The sequence below is a fragment of the Odontesthes bonariensis genome, chromosome 1, assembly GCF_027942865.1.
Source record: "Odontesthes bonariensis isolate fOdoBon6 chromosome 1, fOdoBon6.hap1, whole genome shotgun sequence".
In the NCBI taxonomy this organism is placed as follows: domain Eukaryota; kingdom Metazoa; phylum Chordata; class Actinopteri; order Atheriniformes; family Atherinopsidae; genus Odontesthes; species Odontesthes bonariensis.
In genome coordinates, this window is record NC_134506.1 from 13,952,618 (window position 1) to 13,966,199 (window position 13,582).

General features: G+C 40.1%; 1 protein-coding gene across 2 annotated transcripts in view; it reads right to left on the reverse strand.

The window, feature by feature from the left end:
- Positions 1–13,582, reverse strand: part of map2k5 (mitogen-activated protein kinase kinase 5) — a 73,707-nt gene that overhangs the window by 36,357 nt on the left and 23,768 nt on the right. Inside the window, exons 9-18 of one of the 2 annotated variants that reach the window (XM_075475416.1) lie at positions 13,128–13,167; positions 12,913–12,981; positions 12,143–12,224; positions 11,303–11,364; positions 6,006–6,054; positions 5,831–5,904; positions 4,720–4,770; positions 4,540–4,611; positions 1,575–1,604; positions 782–823 (exon numbers count right to left, since the gene is read on the reverse strand). In XM_075475416.1, coding sequence (XP_075331531.1) covers positions 782–823; positions 1,575–1,604; positions 4,540–4,611; positions 4,720–4,770; positions 5,831–5,904; positions 6,006–6,054; positions 11,303–11,364; positions 12,143–12,224; positions 12,913–12,981; positions 13,128–13,167 — 571 coding nt within the window. The remainder of the gene's footprint in view (positions 1–781; positions 824–1,574; positions 1,605–4,539; positions 4,612–4,719; positions 4,771–5,830; positions 5,905–6,005; positions 6,055–11,302; positions 11,365–12,142; positions 12,225–12,912; positions 12,982–13,127; positions 13,168–13,582) is intronic. The other variant, XM_075475486.1, reaches the window with a different exon arrangement.

Consider the following 13,582-nt stretch of genomic DNA (forward strand, 5'->3'; position numbering starts at 1 on the left):
ATAGATCTCATTACAGTGTAGTGAACATTCATCCGATTCTCCCCCTTTCGTTTGGCTCAAGTGCTCTGAAAAGATACCTAAAAGCTGCCACAATTATGGTGGGGAAGACGGTGGAGCATCAAAGCTTTTTCATTAGCATGATGGATTTATCTGAAAAGCAGGTCGTATTCCAAACTAACGGGAAGTCCACGGTTTCCCTGTTTGTGTATGGAAAATGACTGGGACTGTTTTTATCTCTCTTTAATAAAGGCTTTTTTGGCATTAATGGCTTTTATTTGAAAGTTGCTTGACATCCATCAATAAGCCATAAACTGTGATTTGAACCCAGGCTGGTTAGGTTGAGGAACTTCAACCTCTTTAAATGGGGAACCTGCTCAAACAACTGAGCTAGCCCGTATCCCCATTCCGACTTCTTTTAAGCCTTGTGTTTTTAGATTTTTGTAAAATCGTTACATAAGCAACAAAGAACTAATCCTCAGAACAAGGTACTTCCAAGTGATACTACATCCTTTCCAAATTTTTCTGGCATTGCTATGTATTTCTTCAAATAACAGCTAATTTCTCAAGAGGCACACAGCTGTTCATTTCCAAGCTATGTTGCATTGTAGTAAGGAGAGGAGGGCATAAGATTTCCAAAACAGATCTCTACATTCTGTGGCCACAAAGAAATTTCCCAACATTTCTTTAGAAAATCGATCAAGGTTTTGTTTATTTCTGTAAAGTTTCCCCGTAAACAAAGTTCTGGGGCTAGAGGAACAGTAACAACAGATCTCAATACTACCTTTAGGGTCAGCTGTCCTGACGCTTCCCATGCTTTCTTTGTCTGGAATTTTTCAGAAGGGGGATTAATGCACTAATCTCACTGATGGAACAGTCCAACTGTTTACAAAGCCACAGGAAAATAATGAAACATGAGAAACAATAATCTCTGACATTATACATACAATACAACTCTAAATAGTCCCTTGAGCTGAAATGTGGAAATGAATAATCCTACAGTTTCTGTTCTTTACTAAACTTTTGCAGACACGTTGTAAATTTAGGAGCAAACTCAAAGCTGCTCCTTCACATTCTGTGCAGGCGAGCAGCCATGAGGCAACCTGAGGTGATCAGATTCAGATTGCTCAGCGAGGATTAGTGCGATAAACCCATCTTAAAGTACTAATTAAGACTTGATGGGATTGGGAAGCCACTTCTGTAGTCAGCAATTACATTTGAGCAGGATTTTGTTTTAGTGTAATGAGGGGGAAAAAAAAAAAAATGGACCCAGACGGCAGATTTATACATAGAAAGTTGTATGCACACAACTGGTCTTGATTAATTTAAAGAAAAGGAACTAGAATTCCTAGCGAACAGAAATGCTGGTGTCATTTAGGTGCTACATTAACACATCAATACTTTTTTAGAGTGTGGTGGGATCCATTTCTGGATATGAGAGTTAATCAAAAAGTTAAAAACATGTGAATAGATTCACAAAAAAAACCAGCTACACTGAGAACAGAACACTGCCATTAAAAAGAACATGTAAAAACAGCATAATAACAAATATAAGTGCAACACTGATAACGACTTACTTGTGGATAGGGGAACGTGTCAAGTGCCAGCTGTATGGAGAAGAAAGTAATAATTAACACTGCGTGGAATTTTGGAACCTCGAAAAAAACACATACTGAAAAATCAAGGCTTATGTGTGAATGTGGGTACCGTGGAAAATAAAATATAGTACTTGACATCCTGATAAACAATGGGCCTAAATGTGTTATCAATACAATTCAAAAGGTTTTATAGAACTAAAGTTTTCTGTATGGCCACTTGATTATATTGAAATAAGCTCTAAATGGAACCTGATAAAGCAACCAGCCTTGGTATACAGGTATATGTACACCCACAGTAATCCGTTCATGCCCTCTCAATGTCAGGGTCTTAAGTGCATTAAATTCACAAATGCACAGAGAGAGAGAAAATGGTGTAGAAGCGACTCAAGCGTGCGGATCTGGAGTGTTTCAGTCTTTGAGGTAAGCTTAGTGCCCACCTGCTGCTAACACTTCTTCATCAAACAACATCAGCTATTAGTTGATAACCCCCAAACAATTACCACCTGCTGACAACAGGATACAGGGATAAACAGAGAGAGGGCAGGATTGTGGGGCGTTTTTATTAGTGTATGTGTACCATTTTGATTGGAGGGTTTGGTGATAGCTCTCAGACATTTGAAAATTGACTTTAGGAGGACATTTTTCATCTTGGCCAAGTGTACCTTATTGGCAACATTACATTATCAAAATGCCAAATATGTCTTTCCTTGAATACAAATAGACCAACTAGTGGGCTTAAAGATCAAACCAATCCGAGTGGAACTGCAAATGACTTCATTTAGCTTAATAAACATCTACAGCGAGAGACAAAGAAACCAGGACCAGAGGGTCCACTGCTATTAAACTCCATCTTCATCATACAGATAATTTGCCAATATTTTTTGGAGGTGGCTGCATCACAGTGAACTCATACATTATTGTTATAATTGTAATGATATTAAACTGACATTATTGATGGACAAAGGTGAGACGGAAGCATGAATCATTTGTTATAATGCAGAGGGAGAGCTGGAGACAGGAACGGATGCAGAATCAATAGTGTCAGGAGAGACCATGGCAGGGAATTACTGAAATTAAAATGTTATTTGGAAACGCAGTGTCACTCTAGCACCTCATCAACTATCTCTAAAGCGATTAAAAGATACATGCACACACCTGAGTCTATGAGCAACAAGCAGGCAGGATGCAATCTATGATATTTTACAGGAATATGATGTCAAAACGAATAAATTTGACTGTTACTGCTATAACTGTTGTCTTCGTCATACTGTCCCCTTCAAAAGTATTGGAACAGCAAGGCAAATTCCCTTGTTTTTGTTGTTCACTGAAGACATTTGGGTTTAAGATCAAATGATGAGTATGAGACAAGAGTTCAGAATGTCAGCTTTTATTTCCTGGTATTTACATCTAGATGCGTTAAACAACTTAGGATATATCACCATTTGTAATACACCACAGCATTTTTAGGTGAGCAAAAGTAAAGGAACAAATAATCTTAAAGTAAATAACATTTAATATTTGGTGCCATAACCCTTGATTGCAATAACTGCCTCAAGCCTGCGACCCATCGACATCACCAAACTGTTGCATTCTTCCTTTGTGATGCTATTCCAGGCTTTTACCGCAGCTTCTTTCAGTTCTTGTTTGTTTCGGGGGGTTTCCCCCTTCAGTCTCCTCTTCAGGAGGTGAAATGCATGCTCTATCGGGTTAAGGTCAGGTGATTGACTTGGCCAGTGTAAAACCTTCCAGTTTTTCCCCCTGATAAAGTCCTTTGTTTTATTGGCAGTGTGCTTTGGGTCATTGTCCTACTGCATGATAAAATTCCTCCCGATTAGTTTGGATGCATTTCTCCATAAATTGGCAGACAAAATGTTTCTGTACACTTCGGAATTTATTCTGCTGCTACCATCATCAGTTACATCATCAATAAATATTAATGAGCCTGTTCCAGAAGCGGCCCTGCATGCCCAAGCCATGACATTACCTCCACCATGCTTCAGGATCATAAGCAGTTCCTTTCTTTCTCCACACTTTGGCCTTTCCATCACTTTGGTAGGGATCAATCTTGGTCTCATCAGTCCATAAGATTGTGTTCCAGAACTTTTGCGGCTCATCTCTGTACTTCTTTGCAAATTTCCATCTGGCCTTCCGATTCTTACTGCTGATGAGTGGTTTGCATCTTGTGGTATGGCCTCTATATTTCTGCTCTCGGAGTCTTCTTCGAACAGTGGATTGTGATACCTTCACCCCTGCACTGTGGAGCTTGTTGGTGATGTCACTTACTGATGTTTTGGGGTTTTTCTTTACAGCTCTCACAATATTTCTGTCATCAACTACTGTTGTTTTCCTTAGCCAACCTGTTCGACGTCTGTTGTTCAGTACACCAGTAGTTTCTTTCTTTTTCAGGACATTCCAAATTGTTGTGCTTGCTATGCCCAATGTTTGTCCAATGGCTCTGATTGATTTTCCTTCTTTTCTCAGCTTCAAAATGGCTTGCTTTTCTCCCATAGACAGCTCTCTGGTCTTCATGTTGGTTTATCCTCTTTAACAAGAAATTCAGTCTTTATAGGTTTAAACATGCAGAGCTATTTAATGTTTGAATAATCAACCTTAAAGGCAACACCAGGTCAACAAGAAACACCTGTCAGTCACATGTTCCAATAGTTTTACTCACTTGAAAAATGAGTGGGTTCAAACAAAGGGTGGTATGTCCTGAGTTGTTTAACACATCTAGATGTAAATACCAGGAAATAAAAGCTGACATTCTGAACTCTTGTCTCATACTCATCTTTTGATCTTAAACCCAAATGTCTTCAGTGAACAACAAAAACAAGGGAATTTGCCTTGCTGTTCCAATACTTTTGGAGGGGACTGTACATTTCTCACCTTCCTCTCTGTGTAAAAATGCATGTTAAAGCTTGAGGCTATCTATAAATGATTATACCTCCATGAAAGAGATGCCTACACTCCAGACATCTGCATGGATTCCATACTGTTCTCCCGATATCCTCTCTGGCTGTGGGATAAAAACAGGAGAAAATACAGCATAAGATACTAAACGGCATCTTCATGAAGACAAATGAAAAATGACTGGACATGAAAATGAAAGTAAGTGGGAACTCACCGCCATGTATGCATTGGTTCCCACATACGTTTTGGCAATAGAATTTACAAGCTGCAAATACAACCAACAGTGTTAAGTTGAGCAGTTATGTTGAAAATCAATATAAACTGAAGCTACTTTATTGTTCTGCATCAGGGAATAAAGAAAAGACAAGAGGGAGACCTAATTTGCATTACCTAAATATATTGATATGTGAGGTGGATATTTTGGGCTACACTCAACCCTTGCACAAGGGAGCAGGTGTAAGACAAAGGGGACAGGAGTGAGTTGGTGTATGTCATCGGTGACAGGACTGTGATAATGAGGGTCTGTTCCCTTACGGCTTTGTGGTTTTTTTTGTTTTTTTTTTAGTATGTCCTACAGAATGTGAGACAGTGAGGAAGGGTGTGCACGTGTGTAACACAGATAAACAGAAAAACGCGGTTATAAAGACAGAGGACGAGTCAACGCTACATACGTTACAAACTGAGGGTGTAAAAAAAAATCACCTTGAAGATGCCAAGAAAGTGTAGGTTATAAATGAATAACAATTTGCCACAGAATGTGTGTGTGCGTGCATGTGTGTGTTTAAAAAAATGGCAGACAGAGTCTTCAGGGCTGATCTAGGGAACGGTGAAGGTCTGTCCCTGATGATTATGTTACAAAACCCACTTTGGCCCATACACACACACACACACACACACACACACACACACACACACACACACACACACACACACACACACACACACACAGGCAATGACAACGCTATTGTCTGCCACCCACGCTTTCCCCCAATCTACTGAATACATATCAATGAGGCCTGGCGCTGTGTGTGTGGGTCATAATTATAACAAGTGATTTTTTTTCGGAGGCTGCAGAACAATGGAGGAGGGGGGTGTTAATGTGAGACGAAGACCCTTTGGGACAGCACTGATGTCGTGAGTTGGAAATGAACGTTGTGATTGACATGCTGACCACATGCACTCAGAACTGTGCGTGTGCACACACACATACACACACACACTGACTGCACAGGACTGTGCTCACACATCTCTAAACAACCGTTTTTCTTCCTCTCTCTTCTATCCTGCATTCTTTCACTCATTCTCACACAAACAAATCAGCGTACCTGTGTGCTGACACCAAAGTCGCACAGCTTGACTTGTCCTCGGGTGTTCACCAGCATATTGGACGGCTTGACATCTGTGGAGACAAACTGCTTGATAGAACTGCAACATCAGCAACTCTGCTGCTTGTCTTTATCAACTCTGCTCCTTTTTTAATAACACAGCAACCTTACTCACCTCTGTGAAGTATCTTCAGGCTCCACAGATATGTCAGTCCTTTGACTACCTAGAGACACAGGCAGCAGAATAAAATATCTCAAAGATTGACCATTTAAGCTGCGCATTTAGCATTTTGATGAATGAAACTCCAGCCTTTGTCAATGCTCGGTCCTGAAACAGCGACTCTGGGATCTGACTCTGACATGACAGAGTTCAGCCGACTCTAGTCAAACCCCAATCTTGACATTCACAGACTCACAGACTCAGAGGGAGAAATATTTGCTTAAAGCAACAGTAGAAAAGTTTGTGAAACTCTGTGTTTCTGTCTCGCTTTGAAGTGCACCAACCTCTGATATCCACGTTCCAGGGCCTGAAACTGTTCTGGAGCGCCCGGTAACCAAGGAGCCGCAGTTCACAACCTTTTGGTTTAGCTTTGTCTAGTTTAGCTTTAGAGTCGCTTGACATTTTTGTGGTGTTTTTGTAGCCTCTTCAACTAGGGATGTTAACCGATGACCGTATGACCGATGGTTGACCGAATCAACGTCGTCCGGTTAGAATTTTTCTGCCGTCCGTTTAAAAAAAAAACTCACTTTATCTTTAGAAATGTGATGTGAGCATGATCCATCCCACGATGGAAGAACAACCGCAGCAAAAGACACAAGACTAACTTAGCCTACTTGTTGTGATATATTCATCTGTACTTAAAGTGATACTCCGGAGTAGATTCACCCTCATCATTTGAACCGTGACATCCAGCCAAGTAGCCCACCCCAAGTTTTTCCGATCTTGGCTGAACATCAGCCGAGTTACTGAGTTATCCCGAATAGCTTAGTACAAGCGCTAACGGACCCTGGCCGTATCTCCAAAATTACCACACTAAAATCACATGCCATGACACCAAACTTCTACAGTAGTACAAATATGGTCTGTACTCACAAAACGATGCATTTGGAAGTTTGTACATGGTCCAGGAGTTTATTATTATCAACACAAGCCTAATAACTTCTCTGCTGCTAAAGCTGCGTCGACGTCACTTCCTTGATCTGGGAGCTTCAATGTAAGATGGGGGTTGATCTACTACTGTAGACAACAAAGCAAGGCTGCTCAATTCCTCCATTGATAAAATAAATTGACAACTCTACAACATAAAAATTCATAAAAATTCATGTAGAATGTAGCATATACTTTGTTGTCTACAGTAGTAGATCAACCCTCATCTTACTTTGAAGCTCCCAGATCAAGGAAGTGACGTCGACGCAGCTTTAGCAGCAGAGAAGCTATTAGGCTTGTGTTGATAATAATAAACTCCTGGACTATGTACAAACTTCCAAATGCATCGTTTTGTGAGTACAGACCATATTTGTACTACTGTAGAAGTTTGGTGTCATGGCATGTGATTTTAGTGTGGTAATTTTGGAGATACTGCCAGGTTCCATTAGCGCTTGTACTAAGCTATTCGGGATAACTCGGTAACTTGGCTGATGTTCAGCCAAGATCGGAAAAACTTCGGGTGGGCTACTTGGCTGGATGTCACGGTTCAAATGACCCTAGGGTGAATCTACTCCGAGTCCGAACCATCACTTTAAATGGCATGACGACAGGAACTTATTGCAAAGGATTTTGTGCAGCATAGGCTACGCCACAGAGGCTGTTGGCATTCGGTAAGTTTTTTTTTTTTAACGAAGTCATTGGTTAACCTACTTTCCTGTAACACCGCCAAATGCACCGTTCTCTGTGTGTGACTTTGTAACGGGGGCTTTTAACAGCCTGAGTTTGGTGCCGCGTTTGATTCGTGTTTAAAAAGTACCGCGACTGGAAGGGTGCCATTGCGCGTAATGTGTGGCTGTGCGTGTCTGCGCAGGCACAGCAATTATTTTTCTACCCAAAACCCTTATTCCTCCACAAGTACGCCTAGAACTAGTGGTCAATGAATGGGGAAAATGTGTAATACCAAGGGCACGAACTAACATTGATTGTGTGATGGGAGCCTAACCATTCTAAAATGGGGGCATAACTTGTTCCACGCGGCAGAGAAAGACGCGCGACAGGACACAGATATAAATGGCACTTGTAGAATTTTCGGTGACCGACTTTAATCGACTAATGAGGCTCAGTGGTCGGTTAAGACTTTTTTTAAATTTCGACATCCCTATCTTCAACATGGCCACAAATTCATGTGTACGGCTGTGCATGTGCAGGGTTCACAGAGATGTTTCTTTATGACAGTAATGTTACATTCAACAACTGTGGGGGGAGCTAAAGAGCAAAATATTTGCCCAATTCTCAAGTGTTACTTTAACATCAGTATCGATATTCAGCTTTTTGACTGCATAGGATAACATCAACTGATGGCAGAGGGCAACATTCATCTGGTATGTCCTGATTTTGTTGCATTGGCTCCTCCCTTAAAATGATTAGATTTACTAACATTTAGTAAATGTAAAAAATATTAATAAAATCTTTATATAAAGAGATATAATAAAAGTTTTTTTTTTTTTAAAAACATTTGCATGAAGGAATTTGTGCTCATTCAAAGATGGCATAATGAAGAACTGAAATACCGCTACTGCTGGTGACAATGTTGATGTTTAACTATGTTAGCTTAAGAGGCTTCTGCTCGAGGTTGGGTTAAAAAAAATGCTAATTTGATGCTACGCTAATTTAGCTTGTTGCTATTGTGATTGCTAGTTTGGAGTTATATTAATATTAGCTTTAGCACCTACAAACTATTAAGTTCTTCCTAACATAGCATAATTGTTCAATAACTTCAACTATATTTTTATAGCACATTTAAAAAAAACAAGCTACAATAAAAATACAATAAGTAGGTGGACAAGCCAAGATGTCTGTGCTCAACTCGAAATGAAAGCCAAGGAGAAGAGGTGAGTCTTAAGCAAAGACTTGAAAGTAATAACATCCCGGGCAGCTCTAATATTGTATGGAAGGCTCTTCCACAACATGGGGGTGGCAACCGAAAAGACTCGGTCACCCTTATTTCTGAGCCTGGATCTGAGAACATCTAGAATCATCTGGTTTGATGACCTCAGGGCTCTAAAGCCGGAGTTATAGTTGACGCGTCTGTCACGGCGGTGTCGCACCGTGACGTCAAAATGACGTTTCAGGCATGGCGCTTCCCTTGAAAAGACGGCGCAGCGCGTTGTCGTGCACCAGTCGATTTTTGTAACTTGGCTGCGACGAGAATGACAAACCGGATGGACCGATGTGAGACCAGGAGGTGCGTTTGTACAGACAGCTGTACGAAACTGCAGTGAAACAGCACAGGGAGCACGTAAACTCCCAAAACTGGTGGAGAGAGATTGGCAGAACTTTGGGGAAAGAGGGAGAGTTCTGTAAGAATGTGTGAAAGAAGCTACGGGACAGATACGTGAAGGCAAAGAAGAGGGCAGAGACTCTGTTGATGCCAGGGGCTTCAGACCGTCACCTCTTTTAACTGAATTTAAAAATTAAAATTATCCGAATACTGCAGCAGTATAATTAATTACAGTATTCCTGCTCTTCATTGTTTTCTTCTCCACTTTCGTGGTTGTAGAATAGTGGTAACCTTAACGTAGCAGCGCCACCTCTGTGACGGAGAAAATTGCAACGACTGGCGCATCGACTCGCGCCACTATATATTGCGGGCACGAAATCGTGACGTCATCAACACCGCTCGCGCTAGCAGACGCGGCAACCATGCTAGAGCCTTAACAGAGGTGTGGATATGCAACATCTCAGATAAATAAAAAGGGCCCAGACCATTTAAAACCCCAAAAACAAGCAATAAGATCTTAAAAACTATTCTTAAAGGGACGGAAAGCCAGTGAAGTCGAGCTAAAACAGGAATGATATTTAATTGTTTAGCTGTCAATAGTAAATTACAAAAATAATTGGAATTGGCAATCAGCAATCTGTCAAATTATCTTCTTTAACAAGAGTATTGACCCCTAATTTCACAACGAGCACATCCCTTGTCCTGACACAAACGTTTGGGCCCTGTTTTTGTCTTCACATCAGCAGCCTTTCCAGCAAAACTTGCCAATAATTTGTAAAACGTGTAACATGGTTGTCCTGATTCTCATGGGGAATCATCATTCCCGAAAAGCTTTATGTAACCACTGAAATAATAGGACTGCAAATACAAGGAACCAAGGAAATGTTTCTTAATAGAATAACCTGGTTTTCAGAGGATCAAGTGAAGAGCTAAAGACATAGGGAGGATTCTGAAACTGAGGCATTGTGCTCTCAAAATTAAATAAGTTCAGCAAGTTGGTAAGAGCACCAAATAAGTAAGGGGTATGTACTGTATCTAAGTATTAAACTTTTCTAAATGCACACTTCTCTGTGGTGAATTCCTCATTCATGTGCTGTGAAAACTGATTGTAGACTCAAGGCTCCAGTCACCAGTCACCCAACACTCATACACAGCATACTGTGATGAATTAAGAAACCACAAAAGCTCTCTGAAGTCCTGCTGCCTTGAAAGGTTGTGGTGGTATAAGTGCAACAACTGGCATGTGCAGCTTCACTCACACCCTCTTGGGTGCTTTCCGTTCAGCGATAATTAACAACTGTGACAGTGGAAAGGAGGGTAAGCTGTGAATTAGAATTAGCACTGACTAAATGGCTGTCATTGTTTGATTACGGACAAAGTTACAGGAGAGCGACAGAAAAGAGGAGCTGGAGACAGGAGGAGGGTAATGAGTGTGGAAAGGAGTCACATTAATCAACATCAAGGCCATTTCAGTCAGAATGCTAGTTTTAACTGAGCAGAAAATAAGGAAGAAAGGGGAGCATATGAGGAAAACAAAAGTCACTTTGTCTATCACTTAAAAAAATAAGGGCTAATTGAAAATGTCACACCTGTGGTGCCCATTAAGACTACTACTGTTTCCAAGCTTAGAGGGCCTCAGATCTAATAGGTTCAATTTAATACACTGATATGAACAAATGCACCGTTAGATCAACAACATTTTTCTCATTTAAAATGTTTGCCAAATGACTCATTCTTGTAACATTTATATACTGGATATGGACATAAAGTGCTGAGGCTAGACTTTACTTTTATGAGCTCTTTAAAGGCGGATTTTGTACCTTTGTCATAAAAATGATCACCACAAGTGAGCAGAGCAGGGCACATTTTACATTATACGAAAGCTTAATTTTTTTGCACTAACATGGAAGCACACATATTAACATTGTAGCCCTTTTCACATATGGGCCCTGCCCTATTGGTGTAAAAAAAGACATCCTTATCAACCTGCTGCTGCTGTAGTTTTTTTTCAGCCTGACTCGACAGACAGAGTGAGTTTACTTACGGCCACTGCGATCCTCCCAAGCACGTGCTCAGGAATTCTTTTGTAGACGTCCAGTGATCCACCTGCACAATACGACAAACTATTTAACCTTGGCAGTTATTACAATGTAGAATACAGCAAACGTTTCAAATTCTGCACCATAAAAAAAAAAAAAATAATAATAATTATCCACAGAGGTTCATGATTCAGAGGCCATAAACGTAAGAACTAATAAAAGGTGCAATGTTGCTTGAACTTTAATCTGAAAAGAGGATCTAAATGTGCTGGAGAGGCATTTGCCACATTGCTTCAGTCTGAACTCTAAATATATTGAATTAAAAACAAGTACTAATGAAGGTAGAAGGGGGACTCCTAGTCTTACGATGATCTTATCTGATCCACAGGTGAGTCGACATAATGCTTTTTGTTATTACTCAACGTTCCGACACTGTGTTTCCCTGTTTTCAGTGATCGAGTACAAGTGGAAAGAAAAGTTCCATGAAGTAAAAGTGCACCGAAGTTATACAGACTTTGCTGACATACTGGCAAATGTGTGAAACATGGGAATTACTGCATTAACACACTTGGACAAACACGCTCACACACCTAAAAACATAGTCCCCCATCTCACACCAGTCGAGGAACACACATACAAATATTCCTACAAATGCACTTCAGTCAAGATTTATCACGCCCTTGTAGCTTTTAGCACACAGGCATTCTAAGGAGCTCACAGAGATCAGAGACTCTCTTGATCTGCAGAAGTGTAAATGGATACTCAGTAGAGAGACACAAGACTGCTCCTCAAAGTCTTTTCAACACAACTGTAGCTAGAAAGAGAAGAGAGGAAGAGAGACTCACCGTCCATGAATTCTGTGCATATGGATATTCTGTTCTCTACAAAAAAGGCACTGAAGAAAGTGATGATGTAGGGTGAATCGCACTGCAACAAAAACACAGACTATGACTATCAAAGAGCTTGCAAAAATTATTTATTTGAGATAACTTTTTTCAACATTAACCCTCAATATCAATTTGAAGAAAAAAAAAAAAAAAAGTTCAGGAGTTCGACTGCATGAGAGCTTCAGTGAATGGTAAAAAAAAAAAAATTCACATGAAGATTTCACATGATCTCTCAGGCTTAAGGGATTGTTATCGAGGCTTTAAAGTGGAATTTAGTAATATCCTTTCAAATTCTTTTAGCTCTTTATGTTTGGAATGAAAATACTATATTCATCATTGAATTCCACTCACAGACGGCATGAGAGCAGAGCTAGCCATGCAATGTGGATCCATAGATGAATGTTAACGTACAAAGCCCTGGTGATGCTCGCTGTGTTTCAGGGTAACATCACATTTCTTCATGCTCAGTGAGATGCAGAGTTTGGACCAACAGGTTTAGTGTTAAACCTGTTGGTCCAACTCTTACATGCCTTTTATCACATGTATGTGCGCGTGAGCATGCATCCCTGATCACTGTCTTAGTGATTAAGACCAGATGTGATGAATAGCATTTCATTAGTTGGACTCATGATTAATTAACAATGCGGGTGTGGTGGGACAGCGAGATTCAGAGGAGAAAAACAAACAGTGCTGATGTAGAGGAACAGATGAAACCAGTCGACACTTACCTTGTAGAGAATTTCTAACTCTGACATGATTTGCTTCTGTAATTCCACCGTGATATCAAGAGGAATGACCTGCAATCAAACAATGGGCGAAAAAAAAAAAAAAAAAGGTACAGCCTTTGATAAGCCCAATACTGAAATTCTGTTGGCAACACAATGGAGGGATGAGATGAAAGAGTAAGTAAGTACCAGGACTGATGTAAACAAAGGATTCTCACCTTAACAGCTAAAACCCGCTTGCCAAGAACATGATATGCTCTAGAGGAATGAAACAAAAGATTAAATAAAACTGAAGCTACAAGAAATAAAGATCTTTCTTTTTCAGTACATCTTCACACATACAACATGCTTAAGATCGACCCATACATTTTGAATAAAGTTAAACTCAGTGTCAAGAGTCATTTTAAAAACATGTGCATACATCCACATTTTCCACACAATGGTTTATCTCCATGCAATGAAACTGACCATCACTCTAACAATAACAAAAAACATAAGCAATATACAAGTCATACGAACACACAGTTTGCAACATGTTAGTATGATGATGTCCCAACAGTGGAAAACACCACGGAAAGAAGCTTTAATATTGGCCAAAATAAATGACTGTAAAATCTTTTTGTCTGAGAGTTTAGGTCACAATGAAAAACTTGATGCAGTCAGTACCTTAGCT